The 24,706-nt window shown below is 41.6% G+C and overlaps 1 protein-coding gene across 3 annotated transcripts; it reads left to right on the top strand.

Annotated features, from left to right (window-relative positions):
* Positions 1-79: 79 nt before the first annotated feature.
* On the top strand, positions 80-24,352 carry LOC115154565 (A-kinase anchor protein 1, mitochondrial). Of its 3 annotated transcripts, none has more exons than XM_029700905.1 (11): positions 80-253; positions 3,834-5,298; positions 5,862-6,046; positions 20,118-20,244; positions 20,361-20,485; positions 20,561-20,738; positions 20,876-21,026; positions 21,876-21,943; positions 22,069-22,142; positions 22,251-22,313; positions 22,444-24,352. In XM_029700905.1, exons 2-11 carry the CDS (start codon positions 3,864-3,866, stop codon positions 22,504-22,506), a joined length of 2,469 nt encoding a protein of 822 aa, XP_029556765.1. In that variant the 5' UTR covers positions 80-253; positions 3,834-3,863; the 3' UTR covers positions 22,507-24,352. The 3 variants fall into 3 exon arrangements, with proteins under 3 accessions (XP_029556765.1, XP_029556764.1, XP_029556766.1); XM_029700904.1 differs by having other exon boundaries at positions 81-312; XM_029700906.1 differs by lacking the exon at positions 80-253 and adding an exon at positions 1,402-1,557.
* Positions 24,353-24,706: the final 354 nt, after the last annotated feature.

Raw genomic sequence — 24,706 nt, 5'->3', positions numbered from 1 at the left:
CTATCCTTAACCACACTGCTAATCTTATGCCTAACCCATACCTTAAATTCATGATTTTTGTTTTCATACATTTTTACGGTAAGGCTTTACCCAATTTTGACTGGTTGTGGAAGTGACAACCTATGAAACCAAGCAGTCTCCCTCCCTGGACAATACTATCGCGAGGGTTGATTGGCTGCTGTATTTGGAGCAAAGCTGCTGAACTTCTAAGAGTGACTGTTTGCTGAAAGAAACAGGTTGAGATATCCAAGAGGTAGCTAGAGCAAATTACTGGTGTGTTGTTATATAGCTAAGCGGGATATTAAAAACGTGGTGAGTAGATATCAAGCTACCTTAACATGTTTGTTTGGCTAACTATCAACCTCATCTTGCACCAGTGCCAAATGCATTGCATGTCAATGGGGAGAAACCAGAGGAAACGTTCGATTGTTGCAAGTAAAGATGATCGCAAACATCTGCTCTGGTAACTAGCTAACTTATCTGTACTTAGCTAGCTAGTTACGTCTAACTTCTGTAATTAAAGTGAGAGCTAGCTAAGGTTAGCGCTCTATTAATTAGTAACACTCTAGCGAACTAACTAGCGAGTGGTCCAACGCACCTGATTCCCATTTAATACATTTGCCGGTCAGAATGACAACTGCGGAGGCTAACATTTGGTGATATTTCGGCCGTGCAAACGAAGGATGAAATGTCAGTGTCGTTTCGGGGGGGGAGTGATGATAGTTGGATAGCTGTCAGTGCAATATGGATGCGTTTACACAGGCAGCCCAATTCTGATATTCTTCTGACCGATCTGATGTGAAAAGATCTAATGTGATTGGGTCATTTAGTGTAAAAAAATAAATAAATTGAGCTGCCCGTGTACACCAATTTGAGTGCCAATCAGTCATGTTTAGTTTTTATCAGCCTCATCATAAACTCGGACCACAGGTTCTCTTAGCTTTTAAAACATTGGCTAGTCAGACCATTTGGGGCAGCAGGTAGCCTAGTGGTTAGAGCATTGGACTAGTAACCGAAAGGTTGCAAGATTGAATCACCGAGCTGACAAGGTACAAATGTCGTTCTGCCCCAGAACAAGGCAGTTAACCCACTGTTCCAAGGCCATCATTGAAAATAAGAATGTGTTCTAACTGACTTGCCTAGTTAAATAAAGGTCAAATAAAAAAGTAATACTGTTCCAGCTGGCTAATAGCTGTTCCTAAAGGCGCTTACAGACGGGCTGTGGTAAATGGCAACTTGAATTGCGAGAAAATTCGCCTTCCTGCGGTCCTGCTTGTTGTCAGCTCAGCTTGAATATTGTCATTGAAACATTGATTGGTTGACAAGATGAACTCTGCTCATTGGTGAACCATGCGCAATGGGGGGATACGTGCCAGAATTAAGCCTCATAACGCTACTGATACTTCTCACAAAGTCAAGACTTCAGCTAATTTCTTATTTTGGAGCCTCACGAAGCGAGCACCACGAACCGTGCTGCTTGCGAAACTGCTTGAGTTTTGCCGCCCTACTCCCATTGAATTCTGAGACCTTTGCCGCGGCCCGTCTAACTGTCCTTAGGTAGTGTAAAGCATCGCACATTTAATTTTCGACCAGCGTTTACTTGGCGATACTTCCTCAATTCCTGACTTGGAAGACAACGCATTTCTTCTAAACTTCCATGACTAGTTGCAGATGGTTTGTCTCATTGATTGAGACAGGTGGATGTCATGAGCGCTATCTAGAAATCAAGCGTTGCGTTGAACAACACTCGCCTGTCTTGACAAATGAGAAGATTTGAAGTAGACAAGATAGCGACGTACACATTGTTGGCTTACTTCATGGAACAAAACAATGATTTTATTTAATAACCACCTGACCCAACTACGTTGTCTTCCAAGTCGGGAATTGAGGAAGTATTGCCGGAAATTCTGTGCTATGCTTTACTCTGCCAACTGCTATCAGCCATCAGTAGTAATGGTCTGACTAGCCAATGTTTTTTTAAAGCTAGTTATTTCAGTGGGTCCATGCTTGCTGACTTGACTTTTTTGACCTGATGCAAATAGCTAGAGGGCCCTCAATCATGTTAGGGTAATTAGCTAGGCATTACATAGAAACTGTTTCGATGTGTACCATTGCTATTTTCCTATGCCATGTACTGTCTCATCTTTTCTGACACCACCTTCAGTTTAATGTTACATTCATTATCAAAATTGAACAGCAACATAACTTCTAGGAGCATGTTCATAATTTACTATTCCTGATTCATGTTCAGTTCAAAAGAATACAAGATGAAAGATTGACTCATTAAACCAATGAGGGTTCTGAACTTTAAAGGGATACGTTTTTGGCAATGAGGCTCTTTATCTACTTTCCCATAGTCCGATGAACTTGTGGATACCATTTTTATGTCTGTATGAAGGAAGTTAGCATTGACTCGCGAAACTACCTCTAACTAGCGTTACCCAATGACTTCCAGTCAGTGCGCTATCTGCTACCATGCTAACTCTGGGGAAGTAAAGGGCATCATTGCCAAAATCCTGAAGTATCCCTTTAAAGCCAATTATCTCCATCTTTTTGCAGATAGAACCTTTATAATCCCTAGCTCTCAATGTCTGCAGTCAGAGGGCTAGTTGTTGAGGGTAGATATTGCTAAGCATGGGAAGTTAGGCCTATCACTCCCCTTTCCTGTTGGTTGTGGAGAGGATGCCCAGCGAATGGAAATAGATATTGAGCATAGCTTTGGAAATCCTCTGAGGAATACTAAGACAGGACTGTCACATGAACCTGCTTGTTTGTCAAACATTTACTCCTCTTCTCCTGTCTCTAAGATCACGTTCATAAATGAACTGCTGTAGCCTATAGGCATTTGTTTTCAGAACCATACATTAGCGTGGCTCAGATGTTTATGATGCTATTAATGGTTATTATTCCTTTGTTCTGTGTGGAACTTGAAACGAACTGTAGGAAATAAGTGCTTTCCTCCTTGAAGATGAGTACTAGAGTATTTGCCACAGCACACCCTGCCTGGCACTTCCGTGAGGGTCAAAGTCAAGTCACACAACGGCCCTCAGAGACTTTGCATATGTCACGGTAGGGCTGGCATGCCTGGCGAGAGGCGTAGCCAACTTATCTGTATGCCAAAACCTGAAGGTCACAGGCTTAAGTGGAACTGCAATGTAGCCCATTGCGTTGTTTCATTGGACTGACCGGATCTGTGAAGGCATGGCATGCCTTTCATGCTCACCTCTTTTTGTAATTCTCTACCAAAAGGTTATGGGTCAACCTGCATGTAGGACAGCCGGTCAGGATCTGGCCAAACTGCAAACAATACTTCTAGCTTGCTATACTGTATAATCTTCTGTTCTGTGGCAAAAAACTATTGTGCCACATAATTACTGATATTTAGCCTATTGGTTATACAACAGATAATGAGGGATAGTTGATTCTCCCCCCACAGTAGGTAATAATGAGTGAGTTTCTATTGGTAATGCACCACTCTGGACAGTGGTGCATTACCATTGTCCTATCAGGGCCCGGCACCTTAGCCCCAGACCCAGCTTCCCAGAGTGAACTTCTGCAGAAGGTAATGTGACACGTGTGCTTTGTTGGCTGCAATCAGATGCTGTCACTATGGCCTGGCTGGTAATGGGATTGCTGCTCAGAGGGGTGGTGTGGTGGAGACAGAGTTTTTCTCTCGCTAAACTAAAATTGTGTGGCCATGCCCCCTTAGCCATCCCCTCAATGGAGTTTTATCATCAGTGCTTCACACCTTTCTAGCCCAGCTAGAAGTAAAGAGACGGGGCGTGTTGTGATTTGTTTCTATGGTGTTAACTTGTGTATGTCTCTCTTCTCAGGTGTTGCTGTTAGCAGCAGGAGATTAGGTGATGGTGCTAAGGCTTCAATCCGTTCTGGTCCTCTCCCTGTCGGGAGTGTTGGCTTTCCTAGGCCTGTGGTGGTACGCCTCTCGGAAGAAAGAACAACCCACTGACAAGGATAAGACGACCACAGACCAGGTGCACCTGTCCTCCTCCACCAGAGGAATCGGTGTTGTGGAGAACGGCCACTCCACTGGGACAGATCGGGACAGGCACGCAGTGAGGAAGAGGTCGTTAGTGGAACAGGAGCTTGTTGATTGTACAAACACACAAGCGGCAGCAAAGCTGGGTAACGTCCCACTCTGCCAATCACAACCAGAGGAAAGGGTTGTGGCTGCAGAGTGTCTGAGTAGAGGCCTCGATACTGCTACTGTGAAGCCCGTTACGGAAAGAACTGAATCTTCAGCTCAAGTACTCCCAGAGACTGCACCTAAGAGCCAAGCCCAGGGGGGACCTGAGAAGGATATAGCATTACAAAGGAAACACCCGCCATCTGAGGAACAAGTTTCCTCTATCTGTGACCTAGGCTCTAATCCTAACCCTGGTGAGAGTGCAGGCCTAAAGCCACACGCACCGCCACTCTCTGAGACACTGGAGGACACTACAAACAGAACTTTCAACAAAGAGGCTGCAGAGGAGGTTCAACTAGTCCCAGGGGAGGTTAGACTGGACCCAGAGGGAGAGGTTGGAGAAGACAAGATTACATTTTGTTTTGCAGAGATGAATCCTCGAACCGATCTGGCTGAGAACTGCCTCCTCTCCAAAGACAACCTGTCTATCCTGCCTGCTGTGGAAGAACCAACCTTTGAGTCAAGTCTACAGGATGACACCTGTCTGGCTTCCCCCATCAACCTCCTTACCAGTCAGGTGTCCCCCTCAAGGCAGCCATTGGGCATTCTGAGGTCACCTCAGAAGAAAGACCAGTCTGAGGAGTGTGAACTTAGCAGGAGTAACACAGAGGAAATTAACCAGCTGGCGTCAAGTCTGATTACTGACGTGGTCTCAGTAGCAGTGAGTCAAGTCCTGAAGGAAAAGACCCTGCTAGAACATAATGTTGGTCCTCTCTGTAACAGGGACCTCTTCACATCCCCAGATATCATCTCAATGGGTAACAGTGAGACTGGGAGAGAGATGCCTGGTCTATTGCAGGAGGATAAGTGTTCAACAACTGGCAGGGAGAACATATGTTCATCTCCTATAGTCTATGAGGATATGAAACATGACTGCAGCAGTAGAGCTGAGACTGAGCAGGCAGAGCTAGCAGAAGAAGATTCTGCAGTAGGTGATTCTGGCTCCAGCTCAGGTCATTCTGAGGAGAGCTCCAGTGGCGAGGACTCGAGCCCCAGTGTGAGCCCGCAACCACCCAGGGGACCCGCTGAAGGACTGGGGGCCACCAGCGTGACCCTCCCTAACGGTCACAGGACAGAGGAGGTGGCTGTTCCAGGTGAGTCGTCACATAGCAGATTTTCAATTTCTCACAATATATCAGTATCTTTCTGTCCAAGCTGACCTGTCCCTTTATTTTCTTAGTGTTGCTGTGTAGCTGTCACACACCAGTGGCTGGTGTCCTGTTTTATTTCACCTTTATTTAACTTGGCAAGTCAGTTAAGAACAAATTCTTATGTTTTGCTGTGTCTTATGAGTTCAGGACTGATTTTACTTCAGTGACGAAATATCTTTATTTTGCAATACTCTAGCCTGCAGCTGCTAGAGTTCCCATACAGAATGTGAACCTGGTTTAGTCCCAGTACTAGCTAGACACCATACCGTAGACCGTTTTTACAGCTGCTGATGAGGGAACATTCCCCTGCATGCTAATTTAACTTTTTGTATTGCCTTCTTGGCGCGGTATTTTCAGGTAAGAGAACTCTCGCCATGCCAGAATGTTTTATTTTTCTCCCCTGTTACTGTTGTCTGTGGGTGTTTTGTGTGCTGCTGTGTTTGCGAGGTTACATTGTGTACACAACACAAGTGACTGTTTTTAGTGACTGATCCGTACTGCCCCAGGCTCTGGTGTGAACAGCATGGACTCTGTAGACCGTTACGTTGAACACGAAGCCTTGGACAACCAGCATATCAACAGTCCAAGTCCGCTAAGTCAACTGCTGAACACCGATCAGCAAATTGAAAAATACGTCCAGTGTTACAACAGCATTCAGCCACTGACTGTTTGGGACATAGAGGTGCCAAAGGTGAGTCTACCTCCCCTGTCTAACCCTCTCATCACTTCACCAGATTACTGATAATATATTTTCTCTGGCTACTGATTGCCATGTTAGGTTCTCTAATGTAGGTGATTTTTGGGCTTGTAGTAGGGACTTCAAATGTTGGACGCTATAGTCTTGAGCACCTAGTTAAATTGTGCTTAGGAGCATTTAAAAGAAAAATCTCTACATTAGAGGTCGACCGATTAATCGGAATGGCTGATTAATTAGGGCCGATTTTATATATATTTTTTTTTTACACCTTTTATTTAACAAGGCAAGTCAGTTAAGAACACATTCTTATTTTCAATGACGGCCTAGGAACGGTTGGTTAACTACCTTGTTCAGGGGCAGAATGACAAATTTTTACCTTGTCAGCTCGGGGATTCAATCTTGCAACCTTACGGTTAACTAGTCCAACGCTCTAACCACCTGCTTTACATTGCACTCCACAAGGAGCCTGCCTGTTACGCGAATGCAGTAAGAAGCCAAGGTAAGTTGCTAGCTAGCATTAAACTTGTCTTATGAAAAAACAATCAATCAATCATAATCACTAGTTAACTACACATGGTTGATGATATTACTAGTTTATCTAGCCTGTCCTGCGTTGCATATAATCTCTTACCTAACCATAAACATCAATGCCTTTCTTAAAATCAATACACAAGTATATATTTTTAAACCTGCATATTTAGTTAATATTGCCTGCTAACATGAATTTCTTTTAACTAGGGAAAATGTGTCACTTCTCTCGCAACAGAGTCAGGGTATATGCAGCAGTTTGGGCCGCCTGACTCGATGCGAACTGTGAAGACTATTTCTTCCTAACAAAGACAGCCGACTTCGCCAAACGGGGGATGATTTAACAAAAGCGCATTTGTGAAAAAAGCACAATCGTTGCACGACTGTACCAAACCATAAACATCAATGCCTTTCTTAAAATCAATACACAGAAGTATATATTTTTAAACCTGCATATTTAGCTAAAAGAAATCCATGTTAGGAGGCAATATTAACCAGGTGAAATTGTGTCACTTCTCTTGCATTCATTGCACGCAGAGTCAGGGTATATGTAACAGTTTGGGCTGCCTGGCTCGTTGCGAACTAATTTGCCAGAATTTTACGTAATTATGACATAACATTGAAGGTTGTGCAATGTAACAGGAATATTTAGACTTAGGGATGCCACCCGTTAGATAAAATACGGAACGTTTCCGTATTTCACTGAAAAGAAAAACGTTTAGTTTTCGAGATGATAGTTTCCGGATTCGACCATATTAATGACCTAAGGCTCGTATTTCTGTGTGTTATTATAATTAAGTTTATGATTTGATAGAGCAGTCTGACTGAGCGGTGGTAGGCAGCAGCAGGCTCGTAAGCATTCATTCAAACAGCACTTTAGTGTGTTTTGCCAGCAGCTCTTCGCTGTGCTTCAAGCATTGCGCTGTTTATGACTTCAAGCCTATCAATTCCCAAGATTAGGCTGGTGTAACCGATGTGAAATGGCTAGCTAGTTAGCGGGGTGCGCGCTAATAGCGTTTCAAACGTCACTCGCTCTGAGACTTTGAGTAGTTGTTCCCCTTGCTCTGCATGGGTAACGCTGCTTCGAGGGTGGCTGTTGTCGGTGTTCCTGGTTCGAGCCCAGGTAGGAGCGAGGAGAGGGACGGAAGCTATACTGTTACACTGGCAATACTAAAGTGCCTATAAGAACATCCAATAGTCAAAGGTATATAAAATACAAATCGTATAGAGAGAAATAGTCCTATAATAACTACAACCTAAAACTTCTTACCTGGGAATATTGAAGACTCGTGTTAAAAGGAACCACCAGCTTTCATATGTTCTCATGTTCTGAGCAAGGAACTTAAACGTTAGCTTTCTTACATGGCACACATTGCACTTTTGCTTTCTTCTCCAACACTTTGTTTTGCATTATTTAAACCAAATTGAACATGTTTCATTATTTATTTGAGGCTAAATTGATTTTATTGATGTATTATATTAAGTTAAAATAAGTGTTCATTCAGTATTGTTGTAATTGTCATTATTACAAACAAATAAATAAAAATCGGCCGATTTAATCGGTATCAGCTTTTCTTGGTCCTCCAATTATCGGTATCGGCGTTGAAAAATCATAATCGGTCGACCTCTACTCTACAAAGTTGAACTAGTGAGAAATATACAAAAGCATGTGGACACCCTTTCAAGTTTGTTGATTTGGCTATTTCAGCCACACTCGTTGCTGACGGGTGTATAAAATCGGGCACACCGCCATGCAATCTCCATAGACAAACAGTGACAGTAGAATGGCCTTACCGAAGAGCTCAGTGACTTTCAACATGGCACTGTCATAGGATGCCACCTTTCCAACAAGTCAGTTTGTAAAAGATCTGCCCTGGTCAACTTTTAAGTGCTGTTATTGTGAAGTGGAAATGTGGTAGGCTACACAAGCTCACAGAACGGGGCCGCTGAAGCGCGTAGCGTGTAAAAAAAAAAAAAAGAATAAAAAAAAATCTGTCCCTACAAAGTTCCAAACTGCCTCTGGAAGCAACGTCACCACAATAACTGTTCGTCGGGAGCTTCATGAAATGGGTTTCCATTGCCGAGCATCCGCACACAAGCCTAAGATCACCAAGCGCAATGCCAAGAGTCGGCTGGAGTGGTGTAAAGCTCGCCGCCATTGGACTCTGGAGCAGTGGAAACATGTTCTCTGTAGTGATGAATCACTCTTCTCTGTCTGGCAGTCCGACGGCCAAATCTAGGTTTGGCGGATGCCAGGAGAACACTACCTGTCCAAATGCATAGTGCCAACTGTCAAATTTGGTGGAGGCGGAATAATGGTCTGGGGCTATTTTTCATGGTTCGGGCTAGGTAACTTATTTCCAGTGAAGGGATATCTTCTTGCTACAACATATGACATTCTAGACGATTCTGTGCTTCCAACTTTGTGGCAACAGTTTGGGGAAGGCCATTCTGTGTTTCAGCATCACAATGCCTCCATGTACAAAGCGAGGTCCATACAGAAATGGTTTGTTGATCAGTGTGGAAGAACTTGACTGGCCTGCACAGAGCCCTGACCTCAACTCCATCGAACACCTTTGGGATGAATTGCCTAATCGCCCAACATCAGTGCCCGACCTCACTAATGATCGTGGCTGACTGGAAGCAAGTCCCCGACGCAATGTTCTAACATCTAGTGGAAAGCCTTCCCAGAAAAGTGGAAGCTGTGATAGAAGCAAAGGGGGGACCAGCTCCATATTAATGCTTATGATTTTGGAACGATATGTTCGACGAGCAGGCGTCCACATACTTTTGGTCATGTAAAGTGTGTTTATAAAAAAACACATACTACAAAAATCTTACTAAACCTAATTTAAGATATTTATTTTTCTATATCCAATACATTTATATTACGCTACTTTCCATGATGTGGACAGTATCTGTTACTACATTACACAAGCTGCTGTTTTTGACCATATCAAATTGGGGGGAATTACACCCTTTTTACCTCCGATTGGGGATGTTGGTATAAAAGTTTAGTCAACATGATCACACGATCAATTGCTTAAAACAGATCAATATTATGATTATTATTATTATACCTCCCTGACCAAGGCCCTTCTCCCCTGATTGATTTGGCCAGGCGGCCAGCTCTAGGAAGAGTCTTGGTGGTTCCAAACTTCCATTTAAGAATGCTGGAGGCCACTGTGTTCTTGGGAACCTTCAATGCTTCAGAAATGTTTTGGTACCCTTCCCCAGACCTGTGCCTCGACAATCCTGTCTCGAAGCTCTACGGAGTATTCCTACGACCTCATGGCTTGGTTTTTGCTCTAACATGCACTGGCAACTGTGGGACCTTTTTTATATAGACGGGTGTGTGTCTTTCCAAATCATGTCCAATCAATTGAATTTACCACAGGTGGACTCCAATCGAGTTGTAGAAACATCTCAAGGATGATCAATGGAAACAGGATGCACATTAACTCAATTTTGGTTCTTATAGCAAAGGGTCTGAATACTGTTTATTTTAAATTTGCAAACAGTTCTAAACCTGTTTTCACTTTGTCATTATGTGGTATTGTGTGTAGATGTAGGAATTTTTTGTATTTAGTCATTTTTAGAATAAGGCTGTAACAAAATGTGGAAAAAGTCAAGGGGTCTGAATACTTTCTGAATGCACTGTATAGGTTATTCCAAGTTTCCCAGTGCTTTTGTATAATGTATGTTTAAACAGCACATTTAACCAAAAAGTTTTGCCCCCATTCTATTGTTTTCAACGTGTAATGATATGAGTGATTTAACAAAGTTTTACCAGGTATTGTTCAGAACAGGTTTTTTACATGGACGATACATTGGAGATGATATACGACAACTAATAGAACAACATGAAACATCTAAGAAACCAGGCCTGGTATTCATAGCAGATTTTGAAAAGGCCTTAAATAAAGTAAGGCTACATTTTATATATAAATGCCTGGATTTCTTTCAATTTCATGGAGTCTCTTATTCAATGGGTAGAAGTAATGTATAGCAACCCCAGCTGTAAAATGGTAAATAGAGGCTATTTCTCAGAGCTTAACTGTCGGAGTTAAACAAAGGTGTCCGCTGTCACCATATCTATTCGTTATGGCGATCGAAATGCTAGCTATTAAAATCAGATCAAATAACAAAGGATTAGAAATCCAAGGCTTAAAAACAAAGGTGTCCATCTATGCCAATGACTCAGGTGCTATATTAAGTCTGGATGCTAGATCCCTGCGATGTCTCATTGAAGATCTAACTTTTTTTGGCCTCTGGACTAAACTAATTATGGTAAGTGTACCAACTTTCACATTTACCCTGCACTTTACCTATACAATGGGCTGATGGTGAAGGAGACATACTTGGTATTCATATCCCAAAATAAATAAATGAGCTCCAATGAATTTGAATAGAAAACTAGTAAAATAGACAAGATCCTGCCATGGAGAGCTAAATAACTGTAACTCCTTAGTCATATCTCAGTTTGCTAACGTATGGTGCTACCTAATCCTGATGATTTTGTTTTTCAAATCATGCGAGTAAAAAGTATTTCCCATCTATATCATGAATATGAACTGGGTGGGTTGAAATGTTATAAAAGCACTAAACCTCTCTCTAAAAGCTTCACAAAAGTTTTACTTGAACCCAAAATGTGACCCACCACCTAGATTTGGTCTTATGTAGCAACATTTGAATGTCTGTTTTTTACATTGGATAAAAGTAGAGACTCGGAGCTAGAAAAGGGTATATCATACACTGTGTTTGTGTAAACAATGGGAAAGTAATACTGCTTTGAAAGTTGATCAACTTTTAAACTCACTTTTGAACTGTCTTTCAATGTTTTGGGACTTCTGTGTTTACACCCGTTTAGTATTGTTCACACCCTCTTATGCCTTAGTCCCACCCATCTCTTTAAGGGTTGGTCCAACCATTCTGTACTATCTTGCCAGCTACTTCCAGACATCAGAGAGCGCGAACAGCTCATTGAACATTACTCTCCCTATCGCTCTCTGTGGTTTTGCGTTCAGAGCGCACACTGAATCCTCTGGCCAATAAGTAGAGTTGTTCTGAAAGCTCTGACTTCACAACTACAGTCAAGCACTGGCTAACATTGGCTAGCTACTTCCAGACACATAAGAGAACACCCCACTCTGGCCATTTTACTCGCCCTAGCAGAGCTGGTTGGGCTTTTTTCATGTTATCTAGAGCGTTGGTGACTAACTGTGCTGCTGGCAACAATTGAATTACTCTTTGTTGCCGACGTTTACTAACACTGGACATATTCAACGGGTGTTGAGCATTCAAAAATCCATCAGTTATTCTGCGCTCTTGCACACGAAGACGAGTCTTTTGTTAAGAAATGTAGCTAGCTAGGTATTTACCTAATTTTGACATGTCGCTAGCTAGCTAAATAATGGACCATAATCACAACTCATGACGTTACTACCCTGCATGAATCAGCAGGTAGCTAACCAACCAGGTTATATGGCTATAGCTAGTGTCTGAGAAACGAAGAATAAGATCATATACATAACATTAGCTAGCGACCCAGCCAGCTAACGTTAGCTAGCTAACAGTACACTTGAAATGAAACCACTTTCTGTCAAAATTAGAAACGTGTAATATCTAAAAATTTTACCAGTATACATCATGGTTTGACGCGTCTCCGGTCTGATGCCATGCATCGTTGCCTTAGTTTGACGATGTAATCCAGACTGGTGTTTTCTCCTTAGCTATCATACTCGAATTCCACTTTTTCTTTGGCAAAACCAACTAGGCTCATAGTTGAACAATTATCGTATTTACAGATGGCATACAAGTTTGATATTAATGCACATCAAAGTTGTTCGAGAAGGCATTTCTGCCAAAAACGCATTTTGATAAAAAAAAATTTTACGTTCAAACAGCTCTCCTGTGAAGTCGTGACTTGCGACATACGCCTAGTTTCTTGAATCGGGTCACAAATGGCTCTCAAGTAGATTACTAAGAAAAGCTCATCCATGGTTTAAAAATTGCATTTTTGTCATGTCTCATTTTCGATTTAATTGAAAATGTAATATTTTTCAAAGTATCTCTCTCTTTCAAACAAGCACTGCAGAGCTGGTTTCAATTTCATCCCCCAGACACGATAGAACAAGTTATGGTTGAAGTCAAATGTACTGGTTGGTAAAAGACCTGTATCTATGGAAAATGTTTGTTTTTAAATTGGAATGGTAGTCGTCTTTTTCATGGAGTTATCGTAAGGTCTGCTCAATCGAATATATTACAACTAATTGATTACAGCATTACCCCAAAATGGAGGAGGCAGGTGGCAGCGAGAGGAGTTAGGGAACTGGGCCCAGATTCACAAAACCTTAAGAAGAAATGTCTTCTTAACAAAAAAAAATGGCAGTTAACTGTATCCTTAAGAAGAAACTTAGGCAAAGTTGCTATTTCTTAGGTTTCTCCTTAAGCAAGAAGTTAAGAAGAAATTATATTCTTGGAAATTAAGTTATTGGAAGTGTTAATTCCAAGATGACTAAACCCTTGTCTTAAACTCAGCAGTGAGAGAATAAGCTCATGAAAGAAATTGAACATGTTTAATTCACTCAAACTTTATCTGAAAGTTTCAGTATTGGTTCTTTTAAACCCAAGCACAGTATTCTCAGTACAAAATATGCTAACATAATTGCTTAGATGGTTGCCTAGCAACAAACATCTTAAGCAAAGTCATAAGAAAATCATTAAATATTAAGATATTGTTGAGGAATTGCACTTACAAACTATCTTATGAACCAATTTATTTTTTTCTAAAGCTTATTAGGTTTGAGTAAAAAGTGTTTTGTGAATCTGGATCCTGGTGTGTGTCTGGATCAAAACTGCATTCAAACGCACACATGCACTCATATGTATACAGTTGTCTCTTTTGTTTTTGCTTTTTTTTCTCTCTCTGTAAATTTTGTTGGTTTGTGCATGGGGGGGGGGGGGCAGAACTCTGAACTGTGGGGGCAGTTGATTGCCTGGTGGTTGGGAGCTTGGGCCAGTGGCTGGTAGGTCGCTGGTTTGGGTCGCCCTTTTTGACTTGGGAGATCTGTCAACGTGCCCTTGGGTGGGACACTTGACCCTGGTAGCTCCTGTGGGTCACTTTGGATGGGAGTTAGTTAGATCACTGAATGTAATGTAAATGTTGAGTGGCTTCACTGCAGGTAGATTTTTATTTTATTTTTAATAGTCAATAATAAAATGTATGCTGGTGACCCACTTCAGAGGGTGAAAGACTGGGCCCTAGTCAGACTGGTGTCTTTCATACCATCCACCGCTTCCGAGTATATTACTTGCTAAAGTTTAGTCCCTGGACAATAAAGTAGACGAGCTCAGGGTCTCCTTCCAGAGAGACATCAAGCACTGTAACATACTGTTTATGGAATCATGGCACTCTGGATATATTGCCCCTGTCTATTCAGCCAGCAGAGTTATCCGTCCATCACATGGACAGAAAGGACTCTGGGCGAAATAAGAGAGGCGGAGGAGTTTGTTTCATTACTAACATTCATGGTGTGATTGTGGTAACGTACAGGAACTCAAGTCCTTTTGTTCTCCCAATCTGGAATACCTCACCATCAAATGCCGACAGCATTGCCTCCCGAGATGATCATTTTCTTTGGTCATATTCCCTGCCCACCCCAAGCCGACACAACTGCTCTCAAGGAACTGCACTGGACTGTGAAAACTGGAATCTGCATATCCCGAGGCCACATTTATTGTAGCTGGGGACTTTATTAAAGGAAGTCTGAGGAAAACACTAACGAAATTCTGTCAGCACATCTCCTGTGCTATTGGTGCAACACGGACCCTGGCTCATTGCTACATTCTCTTCCTGGACAGCTACAAGGCCCTCCCTTCGGCAAATCACGCCTCCATTCTGCTCCTCCCCATCTATAGGCAGAAAGTTAAACAGGATGCTCCCATGGTAAGGACTGTTCAACATTTGGCCTGATCAATCAGAATCTGTGTGATTTTTGATCACGTGGACTGGGAAATGTTCCAGGACGCCTCAGAATCGTAACGACGAATACACTGAATCGGTGACGGGGTTCATCAGGAAGTGCTTAGGATGTTCCCACTGTGACGAATTTATCCAAACCAAAAACCGTGGATAGATGGCAACATTTGTTGTAATCGCTGCCAAAGGTGCTTCTACAAAGTATTTAAACTGTCGGCGTAAAACAAGGTTGTCCACTATCGGCATATCTATTTATTATTACCATCAATGTTAGCTGTTAAAATTAGTTCCAACAATAATATCAAGGGATTAGAAATTCATGTCTTAAAAACAAAGGTGTCATTGTACGCAGATTCATGTTTTCTTTTAAAACCACAATTGGAATCCCTCCACAGCCTCATAGAAGATCTAGATACTTTTTCTAACCTCTCTGGATTAAAATCAAAATAAAGTGTACTATATTACACATTGGATAACAATAAAATACAACTTTTACATTGCTGTGTAGTTTACCAATAAAATGGTCTGACGGGGATGTGGACATACTCGGTATACATATCCCGAAATGATCTCACTCCAATACATTTTTATAGGAAGTTAGCAAAAATAGATAAGATCTTGCTACCATGGAAAGGAAAATACCTGTCTATTTGTCGAAAAATCACCCTGATTAACTCTTTAGTCATATCACAGTTTACCTATTTGCATATGGTTTTGCCTACACCTAGTCACCTGCTTTTTAAATTATATGAACAACAAATATTCCATTTTATTTGGAATAGCAAGCCAGGCAAAATTTAAAAAGGCCTATTTATATATTTAATATGGATTCTGAGGGTAGAAATGATTAAAGCATTAGACCTCACTAAAGGCATTAGTCATACAAAAGTTTTAGTTGCGTAAATCCGAAATGGGTTCTCCAGTAAATTTGTAAGAATGTCTCACCCCATGTTCAATAATTGCCCTTTGCCCTTTTCCCTTTATTCAGATTACAACTGCTCACTTTCGGTTATTTGAAAACAAATTAATCTCCAAAATATATATTTTTTTAAACAAGCCATAGAAAGTTGGTTGCAATTTCAGTTTAATCCACCTAAAATGACAGAACAAATATTGTGGTTTAAACTCAAATATACTAATTGATTTAAAAGTGTTTTTACATAATACTTTTTATCTTTGAAAATTACATCATAAATAGGACTGGTGGAAATGTCTGCTCTACCCAAAATTGCAGCGTTACTACAAAAATGGATGAGGCAAGTGGAAGGGGAAAAAGTAAGGAACTTGTCTGTCGGCCCTGCATTAAAGACCAAAAATGGTTAGAGAATTGCGATAAATAGAAATATACTAGTTTCATTTAAGGACCAGCTGTGCCATATAAATTGCAAAATAGTTTGGAAGAGATTTTCGATATACCGATTCCATGGCACATGGTTTATGAATTGACACGCAAAATGACGCCGAATTCGAAACTTAGAATTTTTCAATTTTAAATTATTATACAAAATTCTTGCAACCAATGTTATATGGGGGATACATTCTAATCTTCCCAGCTCTGCAGATTTTGTTGTGAGGAGGCAGAGTCATTAGATAATTTTTATTTTGGTACAGTCCATATGTGTACTGTAGCTCGTTTTTGGTCACAGGTCCAGGAATGGATGAAGAATTACATTTACCTAGAACTAATGCTGCAGATGGCAATACTGGGTGATTTTGAAAAGTCCTAGGCAATCGATCATCAATATTATTTTAGCAACATTTTTTTATTTTAATTTACAATCTGTAGAAACTGAGAATAGAAAGGTTCTATACTTTTGTGAAGCATCACATCACAGTTGGCAAATAGAAATCCAAAATGGATGGACGTCAGAAATGGGACTAAAAACAAAATATAACTATTGTAAAATAGGCTTCTACCTTCAGTTTAAACAATCTAAGTGTTATTAGTTTACTCAAATTGGGGGAGGGTATAAAGGTATATTCTAAAGTGTTTTTTTTGTTGTTTTTTTACCCAAACAATAAATGGGGGATTGGAAATGATGCAGACAATTACATTGATGGAAGCAATAATCTATCCACAATATTTTAAAGCTGATCCACCCCCCCTCAAAAAAAAAAAAACATTTTAAAGAGGAAAGAAATATTGCATCGGGGTGTGGATACCTATGTAAATTAGGTATTTTTGTATTTCATTGTCCATAAATTAGCAAAAATGCTGAACATGTTTTCACTTTTATTATGGGGTATTGTGTGTAGATGGGTGAGAATCTTATTGGTTTGGGCTGTAACACAACAAAATGTGGAATAAGTCAAAGGGTATGAATACTTTCTGAAGGCACTGTACATGGTCATTGAATATTAGTCACTTTAATAATGTGTACGTACTTTTTTTACCCACTTTATACGTATATACAGTATGTCACAAGTGAGTATACCCCTCACATTTTTGTAAATATTTGAGTATATCTTTTCATGTGACAACACTGAAGAAATGACACTTTCCCTACTTTACATTGTAGCAGTGTACAGCTTGTATAACAGTGTAAATTTGCTGTCCCCTCAAAATAACACAACACACAGCCATTAATGTCTAAACTGCTGGCAACAAAAGTGAGTACACCCCTAAGTGAAAATATCCAAATTGGACCCGAAGTGTCAATACTTTGTGTGGCCACCATTATTTTTCAGCACTGCCTTAACCCTCTTGGGCATGGAGTTCACCAGAGCTTCACAGGTTGCCACTGGAGTCCTCTTCCACTCCTCCATGATAACATCAAGGAGCTGGTGGATGTTAGAGACCTTGCACTCCTCCACCTTTGAGGATGCCCCACAGATGCTCAATAGGGTGTAGGTCTGGAGACATGCTTGGCCAGTCCATCACCTTTACCCTCAGCTTCTTTAGCAAGGCAGTGGTCGTCTTGGAGGTGTATTTTGGGGTTATTATCATGTTGGAATTACCGCCCTGCGGCCCAGTCTCCGAAGGAAGGGGATCATGCTCTGATTCAGTATGTCACAGTACATGTTGGCATTCATGGTTCCCTCAATGAACTGTAGCTCCCCAGTGCCGGCAGCACTCATGCAGCCCCAGACCATGACACTCCCACCACCATGCTTGACTGTAGGCAAGACACACTTGTCTTTGTACTCCTCACCTGGTTGCCACCACACACGCTTGACATCATCTGAACCAAATAAGTTTATCTTGGTCTCATCAGACCACAGGACATGGTTCCAGTAATCCATGTCCTTAGTCTGCTTGTCTTCAGCAAACTGTTTGCGGGCTTTCTTGTGCATTATCTTTAGAAGAGGCTTCCTTCTGGGACGACAGCCATGCAGACCAATTTGATGCAGTGTGCGGCGTATGGTCTGAGCACTGACAGGCTGACCCCCCACCCCTTCAACCTCTGCAGCAATGCTGGCAGCACTCATACGTCTATTTCTCAAAGACAACCTCTGGATATGACGCTGAGCACGTGCACTCAACTTCTTTGGTTGACCATGACGAGGCCTGTTCTGAGTGTAACCTGTCCTGTTAAACCGCTGTATGGTCTTGGCCACCGTGCTGCAGCTCAGTTTCAGGGTCTTGGCAATCTTCTTATAGCCCAGGCCATCTTTATGTAGAGCAACAATTATTTTTTTCAGATCCTCAGTTCTTTGCCATGAGGTGCCATGTTGAACTTCCAGTGACCATGAGGGAGTGTGAGAGCGATGACACCAAATTTAACACACCTGCTCCCCATTCACACCTGAGACCTTGTAACACTAACGAGTCACATGACACCGGGAGGGAAAGTGGCTAATTGGTCCCAATTTGGACATTTTCACTTAGGGGTGTACTCACTTTTGTTGCCAGCGATTTTAGACATTAATGACTGTGTTGTGTTATTTTGAGGGGACAGTAAATTTACACTGTTATACAAGCTGTACACTCACTACTTTACATTGTAGCAAAGTGTCATTTCTTCAGTGTTGTCACATGAAAAGATCTACTCAAATATTTACAAAAATGTGAGGGGTGTACTCACGTTTGAGATACTGTACCATATTCTAGGCAAGGCTCATCCTCTATAACGACTGCTGTACACCTTTTCTATTCATATACTGTTTTTACACACCATTATAACAATATATTTATGACATTGCTCATGCCGATATTTTAGAATTTTTCTGGATTGTGTGTATTTATTTTTGCTAGGTATTACTGCACTGTTGGAGCTAAAAACACAAGCATTTTGCTGCACCTGCAATAACATCTGCAAACCTGTGTACATGACCAATGAACTTTGATTTGATCAAAATGCAATACTTCCAAATGTAGCTGGCTGTCTTCTAAAAGTTGTCCTTTACCAGTGACATACAAATTATTCCCAGATTCTGTGTTTTTTGGGGGTTTCTTTTACAGGCTGTGCAACCTGTATCTTTTTTTACATATTTTTGTCACTCTATTGATTTCAATGTGATATTGATACAAGTAATTTACAAAAGTGTTGCGTTTCTGTTTTGGTGACCCCTGTAACAAAATCCAACATTCTAGATTTTGATCGTTGTCATCTAACCAGTGAGGTAAAAGATATCTCCCGTTTCCATGGTTTTTGTTGTTGGGGGGGGGGGGGGGGGGCAGGGTTGTTTGTTTCGTTAGGGTGTACAACCAGATTTTCACCCGCTAATCAATCTGAATGACTTATTGTCATTTGTCAAAACAAGTGGTTGGTGTTTGTGCTTTAAAAAATAAATAAAATAGACTGATTTACTATTGTTGCATGTGTAGATGTTACATTTTAGGTTTTCAATATCACAAACTGTTTCTGCATATTGGTTTGGACATGGGTTATTTATCCAAATGTGTTGTCCACGGGAAGTTTTAGGAATAAACTATGTAAATGTAACTCAATATTAATTTCCAACGGTATTGTACTTAAATCAAAAACTGCTGAATAATTCAAAAGTGCTGCAATTTTTATTTTGATATACCAGAAGTCACTGACTCAGGTTTGCCCTGCCTACTTGTAGTGTGAGCCATTTAGCTATAGCCCAGATTTGGTACAGTAGTGTGCTGCAGTCAATCGTCTCTGAGACTGAGACCAGGCGCTTCGGTGACACTGAGCTGGGTACAGCTGTCTGATTCGTAGTGCTATGGGGAACGGTGGTTGGGGCTGTGGTCTGGTAGTGTGTAATGGGAATCCTCCTGCCTGCCTGCTGATGCCATACTGTCCTCATGTTCTCACTCAAGGACATGCTGCCTAACTCTGATCTGTGATATATATATATATATCACACACACACACACACACACACACACACACACACACACACACACACACACACACACACACACACACACACACACAGAGACCTCTCCTTCCAATTACTCTGAGAGGTGCTCGGTGGAATTGGTTACATCTGAGCAAGCTGAGCACGTTATCAGAGCAAGCCATGCAAAGGGTGACATGGACAGCCTATATGCCACTCAGAGAGAGAAACACCACACCTTCTAGTATGGTATAGTAACTTATGCATGATTATCTCTCTTTTGAATTCTGTTTCACTGTCTGACAGCATCTTGTTGGGAGATTGATTGGGAAGCAGGGGCGATATGTGAGCTACCTGAAGGAGACATCCGGAGCAAACATCTTCATCGCCACCCTGCCTTACACCCAGGAGTTCCAGATATGCCACATAGAGGGTGAGTGCACGAGACGCTGGCTCTCCACAACAGGACATCACTTGTAGTCAGGCACCTAGGCTTTGGTAGCTGCATTGCCCCTTGTGGCTTGCTCAGTTTGTCTCTGTTTCCTCCAGGGTCAAAGGAGCAGGTGGATTGTGCTCTGGAGCTGATCAGGAAGAAGTTCAAAGATCTGGATGTGACCAGATGTTATGTCCAATCTCCAGTGGCCAGCCTGCCCTCTCTCCCAATCACATCCTGGGTAAGTAGTATCTTCTGGTTGGCTGAAGTAGTGTGGAACTGTGGGTAGTGCTTTGACTAAAAGCCTCTCTCTCAGCTGCTGCTTCCCCATAGGGTGACAGTTGAGGTAACCGTGATCCAAGTAGCCTCTGGGAACTATGTGTTCCTCCAGCAGCACACACACCCCACCTTCCATGCTCTCCGCAGCCTGGACCAACAGATGAGCTTGTGTTACTCTCACCCAGGGTGCCCTCACTTGCCGGCCCCAGTGGAAGGTAGGTAGGCATGCACAGCCAGAGCCTTGGGACTCCTTACCCTCAGATGATAAAGTATCTTTCTGTGGTGTAATTTCCTTTTTCAAATGTTTTCCTGTTACTCTCTCTCTCTTACACTCTCACTCACACTCACACAGTGGGAGTGATCTGTGCTGCCCAGATGCCTGAGGGAGCCTGGTGGAGAGCGCAGGTGATGGGTTACTATGAAGAAACCAAGGAGGTGGAGCTCTGCTATGTGGACTATGGAGGCTATGTCATGGTGAAGATCGACACCCTCCGTCAGATCAGGTGACACACTCACTGTGGGGAGTCCTGGTAAAACTGGCTTTTGGGTGATTTTTATTTATTTTTATGCATAAAATCGGACCAAATAAAAACATGTCCAGCAGAAAACATTCTATTGAAAAGTCAACATCTATAAATCACATTGGCTATTCATGGAGGTTGGTTGAATCAGGTGAGTTCGTCTGGTGCTACAACATAAAATTGTGCTGTTGGGGGTACTCGAGGACTGGGGTTCCAATGCCTCATCGTGTAGTTTGCTTAAACTGCAAATCATTTAAGCAATCTAGCTAACTAGCTACTGTACCAAGGATGGAGGCACAGATAAGTGGGTAAATAGATTGACACTGAAATTTAGATTTAGAAATAGATTGACACTGAAACACTGATATTTACAAGCCAGATGGACAAAGACATGCATTTTGCAAGGAGCCAACGTTCACTTGGTAGGTTCATTCCTCCTTGCATAATTATTGTAGTCATTTCCATATGGTGTCAATGAATTGGCAGTGGGTAGTCCTAAAGAAAGCATTACCTTACACGTCAGTTAAGAACAAATTCTTATTTACAATGGCGGCCTACACTGGCCAAACCCGGACAACGCTGGGTCAATTGTGCGCTGCCCTATGGAACTCCCAATCACGACCGGTTGTGATAGAGCCTGGATTCGAACCAGTGTGTCTGTAGGGACGCCTCTGGCATTGAGATGCAGTGCCTTAGACCGCTGCACCACTTGGGAGCCCCAAGATTTGGAATATGATATATTTGTTATGGCCGGAAAAGCTCCCATTTGATCGGCACATTTTATTTCCTGATGGAAACGTGGGATTGACTTTGCTGTTGGTCTTCCCACAGATCAGACTTTGTTGCCTTACCTTTCCAAGGATCTGAGGCGATCCTGGAACATATTGCACCCCTTCCAGGTATGTTTCAGCTGTATTTCTGAAACAGAATATCAAAATGTTGTCAACAGTTTAAACTCTGTATTTTAACATCAATTAAAGTTCATGCTCTCATATCACTGTGACATCTCTTCCCTATCTACTAGGAGAAGAAGGATTCTCCGCTGCAGCCAAATCTGCACTGGAGGAAATGACACAAGGATTGCCACTACTTGCACAGGTAGAGAAAAGAGAAGTGAAAGGATATGTCTCCTTCTGCTGGTGTACAGTCAGCACAATAAGGAAAGGTAGTCTCTGTTCTTACCCTGTATATCTGCACACTCCCCAGGTCACAGACTGTCACACCAGTGGCATTCCCTTGGTACAGATATGGAAAACTGAAGGAGAACAGGTATGCAATACTATTATTATTGTTTTGGAAACATGACAGCATCCACTTTAACTGTGTATGTTAAACCTCTTCATTTATATAAGTATTCTAATGGGTTCATGTTGCTAATGTTTCTCTCTTGGTCTTCCAGGTGGTGTCTGTGAACCGTGCTCTGGTGGATAGCGGACTGTGTAGCTGGTTAGACTGCCTCTGACTGTGAAGAGCAATCCTGGCCCTGTTTGGATAGTTTTCAAATGTCCCCTCCCTTTTAAGCACAGATCTATAAGGGATTGGATATGTGTGAGTAAGGTTACCAGCCCTATTACCCTCACCAATCTACCAATTCAGATCTGTGATTACTTCAAGGAAGGTAGGAAGGAAAATTGGACATCTGAAGTATTCAAACATGGCCTCTGTCTTGCAGTCATGCCTTTCACCGCTCTACCCCCTCAGTCCCATCCTCTGGACTGCTGCCCTGTCGGGGCACAACAATGTCCTCCTTCTCAACTCGACTGTTCATGCTTGTTGTTTCTTTATCACTGTGTACACTTTCTGATTTATTTGGTGAAGTTTTATTTACACCCCCCCCCCCCTTATATAAATGTTTGTTAATTATGCTTACATGATTTCTGACCAATATTAATCTAATTACTGTTTTGTTTTCGATGGATACAATCCTATTAAGAAACTAAATAAAGATAAACTGTCCTTTCTGAGGTCTCCACTTTGACCTTAGCTACAGACTGTTATGTTGTAAGATATAATGTAGCTAGTCTGTATTGACGTCTATCAGATCTCATTAAATGAATGCATGTGTACATTTTGTGAGTTTGTTAGATACACAAATTCAGGAACCTTTTGTATATTGACCTCGATGTCCAAACTAAATATACAGTGTACAGAACATTAGGAACACTTTCCTAACATTGAGTTGCACCCCCTTTTGCCCTCAGAACATCGTCAGTTCGTAGGGGCATGGACTAACATTCCACAGGGGTGCTGACCCATGTTGACTCCATTGCTTCCTACAGTTGTGTGAAGGTAGCTGGGTGTCTTTTGGGTGGTGGATCATTCTTGATACACAGGGGGGAAACTGTTGATTGTCCTACCATACCCTGTTCAAAGGCACTTAAACATTGTGTCTTGCCCATTCACCCTCTGAATGGCACACATACACAACCCATGTCTCTATTGTCTGAAGGCTGAAACATCCTCCTTTAACTGGTCTCCTCCCCTTCATCTACACTGATTGGATTTAACAGGTGACATAAATAAGGGATCATAATTTTTACCTGGTCAGTCTGTCATGGAAAGAGCAGGTTTTCCTAATGTTTTGTACATTCAGTGTATTGTGGCTCTGTAGACAAGGACATTTTGACTTGGTCAACCAGTGCCCGTGAGGAACTTGTCTGGACTGTTAAACTCACTGAGGGTTATTGTGCTTCAGCTTTGATCCCCGGAGTGTTTGTTTCTACGTTTTAAGGGAGAGCTTGAGTTATTTGTATGTCTGATGTTAGTTATGAGTCGTTTTTGAAGTGGATGTACTGGGGAATGATGGAATGAGTAAACAAGAACCTAGCGAATTCAGTAGATGGCGCCAAAGGCTTAGTTTTTGCTATTCCTATTAGTCAAGCACTGGGTTAGGAATACAGAGAGCACCTGCTGTCTTGATAAGCACAGACAAATGTTTCAGTCAATTCAGAGTACTGTGTAAAGAATGAGCGTGTATGAATTTTAGTTTGACTACTAAATGTTATATAAGCTTTCCGCAGTTACATTTTGTAATCAAACATTGTTTACTTGTGAGGCAACTTGGTACGCCCATCTTTCAAGGCAGCTGAAGACTTCGTTATTATATTGTAGCTAACTACTCATCGCACTCAACTGAAATATGGAATGAATCACTTGCAGGACCAAATTAGAGCCAATCTGAATGAATACTGTATACAGGAAACCATGCCAGTGTCTGAAGGAAAACTAAATGAATTTGTAATCCACTTCTGTCTAGATTCATCCCATGTTTGAATTTAACACAGTAAAAAAAAAATGGTATATGTGAAGATGTGTTCTCTGTTTCTTTGCCTTTACATCCTTCGATTGTATCTTAATTCTGCAACTCCTAGTCTTCTCTTTCACCAGCTTCTATCCAGGGTTTTTTGGGGGGGAGGTCATTACTTTTTGTTTTAATTTAAGGGTCGTTTCACCCCAAATTTGTTACGTTATTTGAGTTGGAACTGAATGAAACATTATATACATATAGTTATTTTGTCATGAAAGGCCAGATTTGTGGTTTGGATTTTCTGCCTTGTTGTTCTATTCACTATAATTGTCAGTGGTGTACATTGAAGACTGAGTGACAGTTGTCTTCCAGCATGCTGTCTGGGCATTTCAGTTCAGAAATCAGAGTTGTTCTA

Source organism: Salmo trutta, chromosome 19 (genome assembly GCF_901001165.1).
Source record: "Salmo trutta chromosome 19, fSalTru1.1, whole genome shotgun sequence".
Taxonomy (NCBI): Eukaryota; Metazoa; Chordata; class Actinopteri; order Salmoniformes; family Salmonidae; genus Salmo; species Salmo trutta.
The sequence above is the reverse complement of the archived record's forward strand: the minus strand, read 5'-3'. Positions and strand labels throughout refer to the sequence as shown.

Excerpts from the sequence above, each read along its gene's own strand:
- LOC115154565 (XM_029700905.1), top strand. The coding sequence starts at position 3,864 with ATGGTGCTAAGGCTTCAATCCGTTCTGGTCCTCTCCCTGTCGGGAGTG. Across the intron at positions 6,047-20,117 it reads GGGACATAGAGGTGCCAAAG|CATCTTGTTGGGAGATTGAT; the intron begins GTGAGTCTACCT and ends ACTGTCTGACAG. Across the intron at positions 21,944-22,068 it reads ACATATTGCACCCCTTCCAG|GAGAAGAAGGATTCTCCGCT; the intron begins GTATGTTTCAGC and ends CCTATCTACTAG.